General features: G+C 30.5%; 1 protein-coding gene across 2 annotated transcripts; it reads left to right on the top strand.

Moving 5' to 3' along the window:
- Positions 1 to 14,131: 14,131 nt before the first annotated feature.
- Positions 14,132 to 17,748, top strand: LOC133701053 (sulfite exporter TauE/SafE family protein 3-like). Of its 2 annotated transcripts, none has more exons than XM_062124825.1 (12): positions 14,132 to 14,759; positions 15,099 to 15,258; positions 15,505 to 15,705; positions 15,782 to 15,846; positions 15,946 to 15,973; positions 16,047 to 16,135; positions 16,210 to 16,296; positions 16,386 to 16,436; positions 16,653 to 16,874; positions 17,011 to 17,104; positions 17,218 to 17,358; positions 17,473 to 17,748. In XM_062124825.1, exons 1-12 carry the CDS (start codon positions 14,529 to 14,531, stop codon positions 17,556 to 17,558), a joined length of 1,455 nt encoding a protein of 484 aa, XP_061980809.1. In that variant the 5' UTR covers positions 14,132 to 14,528; the 3' UTR covers positions 17,559 to 17,748. The 2 variants fall into 2 exon arrangements, with proteins under 2 accessions (XP_061980809.1, XP_061980810.1); XM_062124826.1 differs by lacking the exon at positions 14,132 to 14,759 and adding an exon at positions 14,799 to 15,006.
- Positions 17,749 to 18,148: the final 400 nt, after the last annotated feature.

Raw genomic sequence — 18,148 nt, 5'->3', positions numbered from 1 at the left:
ATGATAATAATAACTCTTCAATATATAAAAGCTAATATGAATAGCGGTTGAGTTATTCTCCAATATTTATCCTAAATTTGATGAATAAAACAAATTTTAAACCATTATAACCAAAAATTTGTTTTATATGTTGAACTTAGGTATAAATAGGTCTAGAGAGTTGTCATACTCGAAACTTTATAAGTATTTTCTCTTGCTAAAGGGCTAAAATGGATCCAATTTTAGTGGTGGATATTCTTTTTAGATGTTATAGACTTCTTCTTTTAACTATTATGGTCTCTCTTTTAAGGATCCAATTTAGCCCACCATAAAGTTTTCTTGGTCTTTAGACAAGTGGAGGTTCATTTCTTTATAATTATTTGATTTTTTTTTATTGTGGTTGAGTTTCTATCGGTGGATAACTTTGTGGCACAAGTATTTTTTACTAATTACCTTATTTATTTTATAGAGAAATGGCCTTTCAATGATTGTATTGTAGCCCAAATCCATCTTAATCACCATAAATGTTTCCTAAAGAGTGCAATATTTAGGATAAGTACCAATGGTGATTGTATATCTATGACACTCTTAACTAGCATACCTTATCCTCTTATCCCAATTAAAAGAGTCTTTATTAGAGCCAACTTGAAGGGGTCATTGTTTATCTATTCTACCATTTTTTCTAGAGAATATGTTCATCATGCTTTCATTATCTATAAGCACCCTTTATGCTCTTAGATTAGAAAGGACGATGGTGATCATTAAGGTATTCTTATAGGAAAAAAGTCACCCCTCTTTATTTTTAAGTGTGAACATGATAGGTTTATTCCATGAGTTTAAGAGACACAAGACAATTAGTACTTGCTTTTTGTAAGCTTTTTTTTTTTTTTAATCTCAACTAGAGTTACTATTTTTCAAAATCCTATCCAAGATCACATTGATCACGAGTAATGTTTCATAAAGCACACTGATTTCTTTTCTTTTTTGTATAGTTTGTGTCTTTTTCTTGACAAACTTTTAGTGTTAACCCTTACAATTAGATTTTTTATCAATTTTTTAGATCATAATAATTCTTGATATTATGCCTTTGTTTTTATATAAAAGACAATACTTTTTTAGATTGTGTGTGTTGGGGTCACACTTTATATAAAGGGAATGCTGCACGAACTATTTTCCGTTGATGGCAGTGAACATGTAAATCTAAATGGTGTTCAAAGGTATAGTTAGGAGCATGAGGAACAATACATGATTGAGAATCAAACTCTTTTGGTTCTTTTTTAATGCTTTAAGGCTTTAAAGCTTTTAGTAGATTTGTTTTTCCTATCTATAAAATCAAGGATGACTTTGTGTGACCATACTCTTCTCTTTTACATAAATATAGTTCTTCATTGCTTGTTAAATTTATAAGAAAAGTTTGATTTGGGAGGGCATATAGCCACTCCTATAGCGTAAAGTTATGGACCTCATCAATTAAGGTTTTAATAGTAATGAGTTGAAGTAAACCTTCTATTTTAAGCTTTTTCTCATTAAACATCTTCAAAAATGCTCTAGTGCTTTCACTTTTTCATTCAATAATGGAGAAAAACTTAGTTGAGCTATTAGACTTAGTTTTCGACCCAATTATCTCTCATTTAGCTCGGGTTTGAGCCGAATTATTTTTTCATTTGGAGCCCTTGTCACCCAAAAATAGCACTAAATGTTTTCTCTTTCATTTCTCCTCTTTTTTCATGTGTAATTCATTTTATAATTTTTTAAAATATTATATTTTTGAATAGCGATAAACTTGAATATCATGTTTTTCATCATGATATGTAAAAATTTTGTTATTATGCTAATTCTTTGCCTAACTATGTTAGTTTGTTAGTATTTTTTTTTAAATGTGCTATTCTTTTTTTAAAATCAACAGAAAGTGTGTACAAAAACAGTGTAATTTGAACAAAAACCATAAAATTCGATACTGTTCCGTATATAATACACTTTTAGCATTGATCGAGAGGTGGTGGTGGTGGATATTTTCAAGTGTTCTAATTCGTTAAAAAAAAATGTGAGATTTGATAATTAGTCAAATTATCAGTCTGTTGTCAAATTTCATCAACCACATATAACAAGGTTTGGATATTGTGATATTGAAACAAGTTCACATGGCATGAATATCCATCAAGTAGCGCAAGATTTTTTTATAAAAAATATAGTAATTATTGTTTTTTAAAGTATTTTTTATTTAAAAATATATTAAAATAATTTTTTTTAAAAAAAATTATTTATAATACTAACAAACCAAAACAATTTAAAAATATATAAAAAATTAATTTTAAATAAATTTTTTTTGAAAAAGTTGTCTAACCTCGTTTAAAATGCAATGCCAAACTTCTCGATACATGCCACATTTTATTATTAATGCTCACGTGTAATGGGTGGATATAAACGAGTAGCTTGATTTATATCCTGGGACAAAGGCCAGATGTGTTCCCCACCTATATCATGTGATTCTCTGTTTGGTAATCTAGCTAACATTCTCCGGTCGGGTGGGGTGGTCGGGTGGGGTGTGATGGTAAAGAATTTAAAATCTGCATAGTAAATCTTGAGTTCAAGTTAAGATATGTATTTTTTATAAGAGCCTGAAACAACCGAGGTTTTACTCACTTACCTAGATCCATAAAATACGCTTTTCGATAAGTAAAGTTTTCTCAAATTAAAAAAAAAAATTTAGCTAACATTAATCAATGAATCCCTGATATTAATATTTATGACAAAAACGAAGTCACTTTTAAATAAATTTATCCTTTTTTTTATGATTCTTGAATATAAAAAATGTAAAAAGAGATTTAATTGAGTAAATCTCTATAGACAAGGGATCCAATCGAGAATAAATTTTGTTTGTGAATCGAAATGATAATTAGTTAATACTTGGGTTACTCTATTTTACATTAAGATAGTGTTTAAGAATCTAGCATGAGTTATTTTTTAAAATAATTTTTACTTGAAAATATATTAAAATAATATTTTTATTTTATTTTTTTATATTATTTTTTATATCAGTATATTAAAATAATTTAAATAAATATAGAAAAATTATATTATTTTTTTAAATTTATTTGGTAAAAACGTTTTGGTTCTCCAGCTTTACACGGTAGGCAGTCTGCTGCAACCTAATGTATGAAAAATGGGAAGAAGATGTGTGATTGGGATATTGATTAATGCGAAGACTTTTTGCTCTTAGCTAAGCTTACACGTCCTAAATTGACGACAAAAAAGGAAAGGGAAAGGGAAAAGGAAATCCTTGACCTTATTATGCCCGCCGTTTCGGAATATTTCTTTCATACTGTTTATTTTATTGTTTTAAAATGAAAGAGGTGGAGATGATTGGCTCTGACTTCTTTTTTATTGATGGAATTTTATTTTTTTAAAATATATAAATTTATTTCAAAATTATTTTTAAAAAAGAAGTTTATATATATATATATATTATTGTTTTAATCAAGCACATTTTTATTTTACATCTTTTATCCTCGAACACTAACAAGCCCAATCTAAAATTTAATTCAATACCTCTCCTTTTCTTTAAAGTCTACACACAAGATTCAGCAGGTGTGAATGTGATATCAGATATGACAGCCACATGGTGATTTTAAAGGTAATGTTTGATATTATATTTTGAAAGTATTTTTAAAAAGAATTTTTTTAATTTAAAATTAATATATTTTTAATGTTTTTAAATTATTTTGATATAATGATGTTAAAAATAATTTTTAAAAAATAAAAAAATATTATTTTAATATATTTTAAAATAAAAATTATTTTAAAAAACAACACTCTAAACTTCATGCTGAATAATAACGCTTATGAAGTCAAAATTGAAAAAAACAAGAAGTGGGAATTAAGACTTCAATCTGTGATCCCAAATGCATGGACCCACTCCCATGCTATCTGTCACACTGTAAAAGCATGGGTTATAAATAATCAATCAATATTAATATATAATTCATAGCCTGAATTTTAAATTAAATAATATTAAAATTTATTTAACGTGACTTGTTAGATTTAGTGGATTCAAATTGACTTATTATTCAGTTCAAAACTCAATCTCACTAAAAATTAATTGAGATGATAATTATTTTAATTAATCTAGATTAACTCCTCACACAAGTAATCAACCTAGTTAAATTGAATTATACAATAATAAAATTATTTTTCTTGAGAAAAGCAACCATTGAAGATAAAATTCTAGTATACTTCTTTTTTATTAATATTTTTTTTGTCATGAATTAAAATAAAACACCTTTTTTAGTTAAAACCCCTTTATCTTATTAATGTATTTTTCTTTGGCATTTTTCTCACCAAAATATTTATTTCCTTAAATCACAACTTGTCATAATCTAAAAACAAGTTTTAATTAAAAAAAAATTTCAATATTTTGATGTGAATATATAAGAACAACACACTCCTCATGTGTTAGTGAGGGGATTTTTTGGAATCTATTTTTATTTAATTATATAATAATAAAAATAAACACGCGCAAGAAAAACAACCAATAAAGTTTAAGAAGAAGTTTTTTATAAAAATCAAGAAGGGCTTCAAAAAAGAGTGCTTGCTGATATTATAAAAATATATTTTTTCAATTATCTCATTTTAATTAATTTAAATTAAAATTACAAGGAAACAAATACAAAACAAATTACATTTTGAAAAACTCATAGCTAGCAAAGCAAAACAAAAATCAAGAAGGGTTTCAAAAAAGAGTGCTTGGTGATATTATAAAAATATATTTTTTCAATTAACTCATTTTAATTAATTTAAATTAAAATTACAAGGAAACAAATACAAAACAAATTACATTTTGAAAAACTCATAGCTTGCAAAGCAAAACAATTTCTCAAGCCAAATTTTTTAATAAAAAAACAATGCAGCGTGCAAGGATTAAAATTAAAAAAGTAGTATGATGACTAAAAAAAAACTTAAAGAATTTTTTTTTTAATTAATTAATCTTAATAATATGTTCCACGTAGAAAGGACAACAAAATAAACTTGTTATTTGACATGGTTAAACAAGATGTGTTTATTTTAATTTTTAAATTGATGTAATTAATTTTCAGATTTTTTTTTATTGATGTAAGTATCGAACTAACTTGCGCACACCTCGACTAATCTTACAAGTTTTAAAATTAACGATCATATAAGACCATCATATTAGCAAATACAAGACTCGAATATAAAATCACATAAAAAAACAAACCTTTTAATTTCAAGCTTTAATCACCTACTAAATTTAACTTATTTCCAATGGTTGTACTGTGATAAATAGCTAACCCAATTAGAATTGCATCACGTCAATTGAATGATTAAAAACTTAACTATGAAGTCAATATTTTAATTGGTTTAGCTATAGACTCAACTTAGATTATTAAATTTTGAAGATTAACAAGCCAAGCCAAGCCCAACCAAATTTAGCAACTAGATTGAGTCTAGTTATTTGAGGACTAGTATTTGCGTGTTACTTGTTTGAAAAATACCTCCCTCGAAACGCCCGCATCTTGAAGTTGATTGAGGGTGATAGGCTGATAGCTATTTCATTTTCTAATAAATTAAATTTTTTTTTATTTTTTTAATTAATATTTTTTAATAATTTTAATTTACTAATATCAAAAATAATTTTAATCCAATTAAACAATCATTTTATCCCTTCTTAGTCGTCCCCTCTGCTCCTCTCTATCATTCTCTCATGTTAACCTACCATTACATTTTCCTTTTAAGCTCTAAAGTACTCTATGTGTATATTTAACAGTGTGGTAATTGATTGGTTTTTAAATAATTTTTTGTGTTGAAATACATATTCATGATTTTTTTTATTTTTTAAAAATTATTTTTGATATCAGCACATCAAAACGATCCAAAACATACAAATTATATTAAATTTTATCAAAAAAAAAATATTAAAAATACAGTTTGCATCACGTTTCACTTGTACCCACCAACCCACCACCCACCCACCTACCTACCTACCTACCTACCTCCTCTTGCCTTGTCTCCCTTGCCTCCTCCAGGTAATTATAAGAAAAAAACATGCTAGCTAAGTGGAATTCATGAATATTTTATTATTATTATTTTTTTGTTAATATTAATTTTTTTTTTATTTAGTTATCAAACTTTCATAATATATTATAGGTTTGATGGGTTAACCCAAATTTTTCTGGTTTTTCTTTTTAATTAATTTTTTCATTTAACTTTTTTTAATTAATGTTAATTTTTTTTATTTAGTTATTAAACTTTTATAACACGGATTCCGGTTTGATGGGTCAGCCCGAATTTTTTTTTCTAGTTTTTCTTTTTAATTAATTTTTTCGTTTAACTTTTTTTAGTAATGTTAAATTTTTTTCTATTTAGTTATCACACTTTCATAACACGGATTTCAAATTTGACAGGTTAACCCAGCTAATTCTGGGTTAACCTGTAATTTTTTTTTTTCATATTCAGTTATCAAACTTTCATGACATGAATCTCATGTTTGACGGATTAACCTGGTTTGAAGGATTAACCCAGTTAATTCAGATTTTTTTTATTAGTTTTTTTTTCATGTAGGCTTTTTTTTCTTTGTTTTTTCTTTTAAATTAATCTTTTTTTTGTTTAGTAGTTTTTCTTTCTTTTTGCTTTTTTTTTCTTTTTAATTAATTTTTTTTAATTTAGTTTGTTAATATTAATTTTTTTTCTATTTAATTATTAAACTTTCATGACATGGATCCCAGGTTTGACGAGTTAACCCAGTTAATTCAAATGTTTTTCTTTTTCTTCATTAGTTTTTTTTCTTCATATAGGTTTTTTTCCTTTGTTTTATTTCTTTTTAATTAATCTTTTTTTGTTTAATTTACTTTATTAATATTAATTTTTTTCTATTTAGTTATTATACTCTCATGACACGAATCCCAGGTTTGACGGGTTAACCTGATCTGGTAGGTTAACCCAGTTGATTCAGATTTTTTTTTCTTTTTCTTCATTAGTTTTTTTCTTCCAATTTCATCTTTTAATATTATAATTAACCCATAATGAAAAGGCTGGGCAGTTTTTTTTTTCATTTTTTTTGCTTTTTTTAATAAATATTTTTTATGGTTAATTTAGTTTGTTAATGTTAAATTTTTTTTCTATTTAGTTATCAAACTTTCATGACACAGATTCCGGGTTTGACGGGTTAACCCGGTTTTTTTTTTCTGATTTTTCTTTTTAATTAATTTTTTCATTTAATTTAATTTGTTAATGTTAATTTTTTTTCTATTTAGTTATCAAACTTTCATGACACGAATCTCATGTTTGATGGGTTAACCTGGTTTGAAGGGTTAACCAAGTTAATTCAGATTTTTTTTTCTTTTAAATTAATCTTTTTTTTGTTTAGTTGTTTTTTCTTTTTAATTAATTTTTTTTAATTTAGTTTGTTAATATTAAGTTTTTTTTTCTATTTAGTTATCAAACTTTCATGACACGGATTCTAGGTTTGACAGGTTAACCCAGTTAATTCTGATTTTTTCTTTCCTTTTTCTTCTTTAGTTTTTTTAGGTTTTTTTTTCTTTTTAATTTAGTTAATTAATGATAATTTGTTTCTATTTAGTTATTACACTCTCATGACACGAATCTCAGGTTTGACGGGTTATAATTTGGTGGGTTAACCTAGTTGATTCAATTTTTTTTTCTTTTTCTTCATTGGTTTTTTTCTTCCAATTTCATCTTTAAATATTGTAATTAACTATAACTAAAAGGCATCAATCTTTTTTCTTCCAATTTCATGACACGAATTCCAGGTTTGATGGGTTAAACTAATTGATTCAGATTTTTTTTCTTTTTTTTAAGTAGTTTTTTTCCTTTCAATTTCATCTTTTAATATCGATTTGATTAAGAATTAAACTTTATGATTTGTTTTGTTTACTGTTCATTAGATTATTGTGATCTTATGAGGGGATTTTACTGTACCCCTCCTTACAAAGCACTATTTATCAAAATAATGCTTTGCTTTATTGTTTTTTTCTTTTCAATTAATCTTTTTTTTTTAATTTCATTCTGTAATATTAAATTTTTTTCTTTTTAATTGTCACACTTTTATAACACGACCTTGCAACCAAACTCATATCCAAAGCTCCGGGTTTGATGTTGCAATCAAACTCACTTAAACTTGGGTCATGCAAGTTTAATATTATTATTAATATTATCAATATAACTTTTGGGTCAGGCATAACAGACAAACCCAATGCTATTAGGTATAGCTTTGCAGTAAGACCTAACACTCTTAAATCTTAACTTTTTTTGATATTTTTTATGCAAAAAAATTGACCCGCGACGTAGCGCGGGCCACGTTTCTAGTATATAATAATAATGAATCAATGTAATTTTGATATGTTTGTTTCAAAACTCATGATTAAAACGGTTAAGGTAGAGTTATAACCCAAAGTATCTAAGCTTGGTAGAGCAACAAGCCAGATGACATAGGCCTAGCTTACTTCTAGGTCCAACATTCTTGGGTTCAATTATTTGCCAAGCCCAAGTGCATCTGGGTCTAGCAAGATGCTAGATCTAACATCCTTGGATTCAGCTACGTATTGATCTCAAGTAAATGTGAGTTTGACAAGATGTTAGACCCAATACCTTTGAGTTCAACTATGCGCCAAGCTCAAGTACATATAAGTCTGGTAAGGTACCAAACCCAACATCTTTGGTTCAGCTACGCGCCGAGGCCAAATGCATGTGGGTCTGACATATTACCCTTGGGTTTGGAATCATCCCAAACCAAACACATATATAGTTGATAATTTTTTTAGGTCCCATGATGGGTCACGAGGATTTGTTTGCTTGTTCTTATGTTTTTTTAACATAAAATGTTAAAATTAAAGAATAATCATCTATCTATATCCCTACGTGCATAAAAGTTTCCTGATGATCTACTATATTCCCATCAATATTAATATTATGTAAGAGATATTTATCCCTTATTAATACTGTTAGGAGAAGATGATGTCTCACCCCTCCATTCAAGCAACATGATAATGTTCATAGGCTATATATACCTTCTGAACCACATAGGTAAAAAATACACTTACTTTTCCTATTCTTTAAATTTTTCATACTTTTATTTTTAGAACATTTACCATACATAACTAAGAATAAACACTTTTGTTCCTAGAATTAAAAGCTCATTCTCTCATTTATTGCTATTTCTTATTAAAAAGTCACTGAATTTATCATTAGAGGGTTTCTAAATTCCACTAAAAAGAATTATTTTACAGGTGTTAGGCCTTTTATTACCAACCATCAATTTCATAAAATCTAGAGAAGGGAATATTAAAGTGGACGTGTAATTACTCAACATTCAAACACAAAAAAACCTCATTCTTGAGTATATTGGATATTTGGAACATCATCAATTGGCTTTGTCTATGAAAAATGATTAAAAAGCTATTAACTATTCTTTCTAAACTATTTTTTGACATCCCTAATCGCTATTAATAGCAGAAAATCAAGATACCTATGGGATAAGACGTGTTACGGACCTTCATATAATGGCTGACACATCTGCTCCATTAGAGTTTCAACAACTCATCAATCATGTACAAACCTTTACCCAAGCCGTGTTGGCATCCCAAGGGCAACATCAAGCCTTACCACCATAACAAGTCCTAGCACATGAGGTAGCTCTCTCAATCCCAACCTTTCAACCACAAGTAGTCCCCTTTATCAGGAGACAATTTGTATTATTATCTAGAAGAGGTTGGGCAAAATGACTTGGAAAGCTTTCCACCTCGATGATCTCCTAGTCTCTTCTAAGATCATTCTCGTAGACTTCAAGCTCTCTTAATAAGCGGCCACTTTAGACGTGATCCTTCTAGCCATCGCAAAATCGAAGTTAGTTATCAAGCTTATCGTAACCAGAATCATCCAGCTCCCTAGAGCCTATTCGATAAAAGTCAGGGAGAAGTATGATTGGTAGGTAGATGCATCCAAGATGAAGTCTAAAATCCTTATGAGATAAAAAGGATCACCTTTATCCATATGAGTCTTGCACACTCTCATTCATAAGGAGTATATATCCACAAAGATAAATTTGGACAACTATAATGGTCTCACAGATATACGAGAACATGTCCAAAACATGCATAGAAACCTTGAGCTGGTCATCTAAGATGATGATGGTATGTGCAAGATCCTCTCTATAACTTTCATAGGGTTAACACGAGTTTGATATAATAACTTGAAGCCAGGCTCTATCATGGGTTTAAATAACCTTTGCGCTAAATTTGTGTCACAATTTAACACTTACATACCCATCAAAAAGAGCTTCACATAACTCATCAGTGTTACTTAATTAGAAGGGGTATCTATCAGGATATATTTAAAGAGGATTAGAGAAGAAATGCTCAAGGTAGAATAATTTATTGAGTTAGTATCTTCAAAGACTTTGATAAGTGGAGTAAAAGAATGTTTTTTTATGGAGGGATTTGTATGCTCTACCAGATAAAAACCTGTTAAAGGTAAAACAAGATATAGAAAATCATATATAGGTAGAGAAAGCTAGCATATTGAGGTATGAACCTCCTCATTTTTACTAGAAGAATGAGGATAATAAACCTTTGAAATAAAATTGCTCTCCCAACAGAGATAATAATTTCAAGAAAGGTCAAAAAAGGTTAGTAAGGGAGCATATACAATACCTTGAGAGTAAACGTACGACTCTTCTAAATGCCACCCTTACATAAGTCTTTTCAACCATCAAAGGAAAAAACTTTATTCAATATCCACCTCCTATGATGTCGCCTCTATACACATGCACCTCCAAGAAGTTTTGCTTGTTCCACAAGGATAAAAGGTATTATATAGAAGATTGCTTCATACTAAAGAAAAACATTTGAGAGGTTGATAGTTAAGGGCTATCTAAAATAATTTGTCGAAGGGTATAACCTTATGAAACATGACAGAAAAGAGGCCAATTAGCTTGCCCAAACCCTACCTGAGATCAATGTGGTTCTAGGGGCACCTCGGTTGGGGAAGATACTTTTAATAGAAAGAGAATGTATGGAAAATAGGTCCTCATAATAGGTCTTCAACAGAACCCATAACACAAGTCTATAACTTTTACTTCAGAAGATGAAGAGGGGGTGACTTACCTTCATGAGGATTAACCAATAATTTTCACAATTATAGCCAATCGTCGAGTACACAAGGTACTGGTAGATGATGAAAACTCAGTTAACATCCTGTTTAGAGATGTGATGTCCTAGATGGGGATAAATCCCTTAAGAATGACTCCTATAAAAACCCATTTGATTGGGATTGAAGGGTCAAGAATGCTAGTGAAGGGTGTCTTGAAGATCCCAATCACAATAGACACTTGCCTTAAATGCTTACCCTTTAACAAGCCTTTATGGTGATAGATATAACTTTGGCTTACAACACCATAATAGAAAGACATCTCTTGCATAAGATCAATATAGTCATAAGCACATGGTATTTGACCTTAAGATTATCTACTCAAAAAGGAGTGACTATCGTGAGAGGAAACCAATGGGCCTCAAAGCATTGTGCATCTATATGTCTGCAAGGCAAGGGGTATTTGGTTATGGACCACGAAGGGTTTTTGAAAGAGAGAGTGAAAGTCAGAACCGAGGCTATATATCAATTGAAAGAAGTATCTTTGGGGAAAGAAGTATCTTTAGGCTGTTACCAAGATAAACTCCACATTGAAACAACCTCAATAGAAATTACTGACAAATTTTCTCCACACCTATAAGTCTGATTTTGCTTTCAACACTTCAAATATGTCAAGGATCAACCCAAAGATAGCTATTTATAGACTTCAATTTGACCTAACTTTCCTTCTTATTCAACAAAAGAAGATAAATTTCATGGGAAGACAATAGACAATAATTGTAGAAATGGATAAACTATTAACCGCTGGGTTTATTCATAAGGTCATGTATCCAGATTGGTTGGATATTATGGTCATGATGAAGAAGAATACTGGAAAGTAAAGGATGTGTGTGGACTTCATCGACCTGAACAAGGTTTGTACAAATAATAGTTTTCCATTCTTAAAGATTGATAAATTAGTAAACTCTACAACTGAATTTGAGTTCTTAAGCTCTTTGGATTCTAATTCAAGGTACCACCAAATCTCTATGTATTTAGAAAGACATGAAAAGTAAGGCGAAGTATTGTCGATGGAAATGGTAGATATAGTATATAAAAAAAGTGGTTTAAATACAATGAATAATTTATGGAACTATTCAACAATTACTATTATTATTATTAAATTAATGTGATTTGGATTTCCTATAGAGATGGAAATAATAATTAATTCAAATACTAATTTCTTGCAGGACATGTACTAATATGCTGTGCTTGAGTCACGAAAGATCCTGAATGTAAGGTAAAATTCCAAGATTGAATTAAACATTGTAATCAATTTGTTAATCAGATCTTTTTGTCATGAATATATGGTTAAAAAAAATAATTTATTGCTATGTATAAATGTATGTGTTGATATTCTCAACCGAGTTGTTAAAAAAAAATTACCTTGTTTTCCTCTAAGTTCAAGGCTCAAAGTTCTAGATTGATATATGGATTTCAGGTTGTTACACAATTCATTCTAATGGTTGTGGACTACTTCATCAAATAGAAGAGAGGTAGAAGCTGTGACAAATATCACCACTAACAAGGTCATCTCCTTTTTTTTAGAAGAGTATCATTTATAGATTTGGGATTCCTAAAATCTTATCACTGATAATAAGACCTAGTTTGATAGTTGTAAGGTGAAAGAATAACGTTAAAGACTTCACATTGATTATTGTTTCTCTTTATTGTCTAACCCCTAGACTGAACTCACCAACCGGGTCCTTCTCATTGGACTTAAGAAAAAGACAATAGATACCATGTCAGAATAGAATGAGCTATTCAATGAGATTTTATAGGCATATAAGACCACTTAGAAGACATCTATTGGAGAAATTCATTTTCTCCTAACTTATAGAACTGGGACCATGATCCTAACTGAGATTGGATGTCCAAGTCATCGAGTAGTTCATTATACATAAGAAAGTAATGAATATGGCTTTAGGGCCAATTTAGATTTTTTAGAAGAATCTTGCTTAACTACAGTAGTCAGAAATTAAGCTTATCGGCTCAAAATTACCCAACATCATAATGCTAGAGCCAAGAATAAAAGGCTCAAATTTGGAGGCTTGATGCCATGAAAGTTAGAGGCTACTAATAATATAGAGAGTAAGGGGCAAGTTGGCCCTAAAATGGGATGATCCTTTTAGAGTCACGAGGGTGGCTAAGGCAAATACTTGCCATCTACAAGATATGAAAGAGAAGAATCTTTTTCGCATCTGACACTCTGATCATTTAAAAATGTACTATAGTCAATGAATAATAATGTAAGTTTTTTATATATGAGTTGATTTATTCAAAGACGATGTTTTTATTATCTCCATGTGATGTCTGAGGGTTTCCCATCAATTCTTCAAGGATGAGAGTAACTCGGTTTCTCTAGTCATAAAAATAAATAAATATTATTTTTGAAAAATTAATAGAAATGAAGATCTATCATGTTCTTAAAGGAACTGAATTTAATGATGAAGACGTCAACATTGAATGATAAAAAAAAATTTTGTGATATAATTATTATCTTTTATGTATAATTATGTGAGATTTTAATTTTATATTGGTTCAAATATTTTATTTTACATATAATTGGTTTAATTATTTATTTTATTATTAGTCATATTTAAAGAAATTATTTAATAAAAAAGTAAAGCATAATTTAATTGTCTTTTGTCACATCTCTTGTCTTTATTGTTTCTATTTTTTCAATTGAAGATACATTAAGTGAAAAACATGGAAAACAAGGACGAAAAACAAACTCCCTTCTAGAAGTCTCTCCCTTCCACAATAATTTAACTATATTCTTTATTTGGATTAAATCTAAACCGGCCGGGCAAGATTGGAAATAAGAGGTTTTTATCCTTTTATTATCAAAAAAAAGAAAAAGAAAAATCGAATCTTTATTTTTTACTCTAATATAAAATAAAATTTTTGGATGAAGAGAAACTAGAAGCCTTAGTTTATAGAGTTAAAAACAAAATATATTAATAGAAAAAGAAAAAAACTCAATTGTGTATGCTCAATTCCTTTTATACTGATGAGATTCGATTGAGTTTATTTATTATCACTACAAAATTTGTTTCAAGACTTGCAAATTAGATTTTGAAGAAACTGTAAAATATAGAAAGTATAGACAGACGGATTCGATAAGTGGGTGTTGGTTCTTTTTAGTTTTTTACTCTCAGTTTAAAACTCGTGATCGGTTATTGACGTCCAGGAATCTGGCTGTCAGTTTCTGTTCCTGTCCTTTTGCATTTACATTGATTGTAGCCAACATGTGATTCCTGATAAGTGGGTGTTGGTTTTGCTCGGTCCTGAGTTTTACTATTACTAGTATTCGTCTCTCTGTTTTCATTTCTGGTCTGAGCTCAAACATCATACAGTTGATTCTGCAAGAAATAAAGGGAGTATTTCTCATGGCTGTGATGGGATCAAAATGGTGGGGTTTGAGTTTGAGAATGATAGGAGGAGCAACTTTGATTGTTTCTCTTGGTATAGCTTCAATGGTTGCCATAGCTGAAGCAAGACTGAGAAAACAAGTTTCGAGTGTTCACGGGATCAGCCCACAAGTTGAGCCTGGTCTTTTCATGAGAGTATTAAATTTCTTGTGGCAAAAAGGTTTATATGGATATACACATGTCTGGCCGGTAAGTCCACTTCTATATTTTACTTCCTACGTGTTTTTGGGATTCTCATGTTGGCTCTTCATTGGTTTTTTTTTTTCCTGTACTGCTGCTTAGAAAATCTAGTTAGGAAAAGTGTCTCAGGTTTTAACCCTGGCCTCATGCTACCAATGTGCTCTGTTGAGCTTCTTTTCCTCCTCCTGGGAAATCAGAACTGACGAAAGATATTGGATCACAAAAAAACTGAGTCGACTATATTACATTTGTTGAGGTCCTCTTGTTTCTTGGCCTCTTCCTGTTTGTTGTTCCAGAAACCGTGGCATCTATGACTTACGAGTATGATTTATGACAATGGATTCACAGGACATGAAATTTGGCTGGAAAATTGTAGTGGGAACCATAATTGGATTTTTTGGAGCAGCACTTGGGAGTGTAGGAGGTGTTGGTGGCGGTGGCATTTTTGTTCCCATGCTTACCTTGATTATTGGGTTTGATGCAAAATCATCGACTGCTATATCAAAATGTAAGAGAAATCTGTTATTCTTTATGGACACTTCCACTTGTATTAATTTTCTCTTGATGGAAGATGCTTAATTAGGAGGTCAAATGAAAGTTCATTTCCCCAAAGGCCTCTGACTTGAGATTCAAAATTTTGACAAGTGAAAGCATTGTTGTCCTAAATTTGTATAAAACTTCTGTTTTTAGATGATTTTTATGGTAGTTGAGACGCCACAAGGCAGTTGTTTTAAGCTTGGATTTGTTTGTCCAGGTATGATTACAGGTGCGGCAGCTTCAACAGTATACTACAATTTAAAGCTTAGGCATCCTACATTGGATATGCCCGTTATTGACTACGACTTGGCCCTCTTATTTCAACCAATGTTGGTGTTAGGAATCAGCATTGGGGTGGCTTTCAATGTGATTTTTGCTGACTGGATGATTACGGTTTTGCTAATCATTCTCTTCATTGGTATGCATCCATTCTTTCAAGTGAATTTCACCTCGTTTCTTTGATAAATTTCTTGATTAGTTGTGGTCTTATGCAGGCACATCAACTAGGGCTTTCTTAAAAGGTGTGGAAACATGGAAGAAAGAAACTATATTAAAACAGGTGTGCTCACGTCCTTCTTTCTTTCTTTACATCCAATAATTATATGCAGATGCGTAATAATTTCTGCATAATTTATCTCGCTTATTTCTGATTTTTCAGGAGGCTGCTAGGCGTTTGGAATCAAATGGTAATCTAGACGGTAAATTTTATTGACTTAGATATTGAGACATATTTACTCAAGTTTAATGCTTTTTAATCAGCTGATGACAATGAAGAAGTGGAATACCAACCTCTTCCTGGAGGTCCAAGCGGTGGAGGAGCAGAAAACAAGGAGCCTAAAAAAGAAGAGGTAGGATAGGAATACTAATATGTTTACATTTCATGAGTTACTGGTTTTGGGACTGACTTAAGTGACCTTGACAGGTCTCTATTATTGACAATGTGTACTGGAAGGAACTTGGACTGCTCTTTGCTGTCTGGGGTGCAATCCTTGCATTGGAGATTTCCAAGGTTCTTGCTTTCTCTCTGTTCATTTTCATTAAATTGCCATCATTAATGAGCTTGAGTGGTGATGAAACCTTTTGCTTTGATGGCAACAGAATTATACAACAACTTGTTCGATGGCATATTGGGCGCTGAATCTATTACAGGTACCATGACTATGATCATTCTGAACTACTTCTTTTTTCCTGGCGTATATGGCAAATTCGTAGCTGTGACTTTGGGACAAAGCTGTCTTCTTTTTTCCTGGCGTATATGGCAAATTCGTAGCTGTGACTTTGGGACAAAGCTGTGCCAGGAAAATTAAAGAACATGTTATGGACTTGGTATTTTTTGGGTCTTCATTTGGATTTTTTACTTTACAGATCCCTGTGGCTGTTGGTGTGTCTTCATACGAGGCAGTAAGCTTGTATAAAGGAACAAGGAAGATTGCATCCAAGGGAGAGACTGACACAAATTGGCGAGCACACCAGCTGGTCCTATATTGTGCCTGTGGTGTATTGGCTGGTATAGTTGGCGGCTTACTTGGTCTAGGTGGAGGATTCATCTTGGGACCACTTTTCTTGGAATTGGGAATCCCACCTCAGGTGCATTCCATACGTTTTTTTTAGAGTTTAATTATCCTTTGCGTGGCCATTAAAATACCACTTGAATAAAGGAAGGAAGGAAACAAATGATCTTCTCTGGAAAAAGACGAATAGTTTAATCATATTTTTGATACAGGTATCAAGTGCCACAGCGACCTTTGCTATGACATTTTCTGCGTCCATGTCCGTTGTAGAGTATTACCTTCTGAAACGTTTTCCAGTCCCTTATGGTAAGTTGTTTACTGATCAACTCTTGAGCGAGCACCAAAACTAGAAGGCTATATAAATTAGCGTTGGAAACCAGTTTCTTATAGAATCTTACCGTCTTTGATTCCCAACACAGCTCTATACTTCGTTGCTGTGGCGACTGTTTCTGCCTTCGTAGGGCAGTTTGTGGTGCGAAAGCTGATCAATTTATTAGGGAGAGCATCACTCATCATCTTCATCCTTGCCTTCACCATTTTTGTGAGCGCAATATCACTCGGTATGTGTTGTTACAGATCAGTTTCATTGATTGATAACAGCAATGGATTTCCTTGGTGTTTCCCCCCTTTTTTTTTTCTTTCATCAATAATGGTTTGTTTTCCTTTCCAAACAGGTGGAGTCGGGATAGTAAACATGATTGAAAAGATTGAACACCATGACTACATGGGATTTGAAAACATTTGTTCATATGAAGCGTAGTCCTGGAGAACTTTATTTTTTCTTTTTTTTCCAATTGTCTCAATCGCCTTTCCATTGTTTATTTGGGCTTCAATATCCTACGAGCACTTGATTTCAATTTCTGAATATTCCATCTTGTGCAAGCCCAAATGTCCAAAAACTGCCACATAGGCATTAATCAATAATAAGTGGATTGTCTGTTTTCACCGTATTCTTGTTTGTTTTTGTGATTTAAATTTTTTTTAATTTTTTAATTTATTTTAAATTAATATTTTTTGTTATTTTCAGATCATTTTGATATGTTGGTATTAAAAATAATTTTTTAAAAATAAAAAACATCATTTTAATACATTTCCAAGTAAAAACACTTTGAAATCGCAACCATACTTCCAAACAGGAACGTGTGCACACCAAACTCACACCAATTAATATGCATGCATATGAATTAAGGGTATTTAAAAAAACTAATTAACCAATTAAATAAAAAAACCAAGAAAAAATTAATTGGAAAAACCAAATTAATTAAAAAACTGAAGAAATCAATTAAAAAATAAACAAAATCACTTGGTTAGGTTTGATTTTGGTTTTAAAAAGTTAAAACTGATTGAATT

The sequence above is a fragment of the Populus nigra genome, chromosome 8 (assembly GCF_951802175.1).
Source record: "Populus nigra chromosome 8, ddPopNigr1.1, whole genome shotgun sequence".
NCBI lineage: Eukaryota > Viridiplantae > Streptophyta > Magnoliopsida > Malpighiales > Salicaceae > Populus > Populus nigra.
The sequence above is the reverse complement of the archived record's forward strand: the minus strand, read 5'-3'. Positions and strand labels throughout refer to the sequence as shown.

Coding starts and splice junctions, on each gene's coding strand:
- LOC133701053 (XM_062124825.1), top strand. CDS start 14,529: ATGGCTGTGATGGGATCAAAATGGTGGGGTTTGAGTTTGAGAATGATA. Junction 15,259..15,504: donor ATCGACTGCTATATCAAAAT/GTAAGAGAAATC, acceptor TTGTTTGTCCAG/GTATGATTACAGGTGCGGCA. Junction 16,875..17,010: donor AATTGGGAATCCCACCTCAG/GTGCATTCCATA, acceptor TTTTTGATACAG/GTATCAAGTGCCACAGCGAC.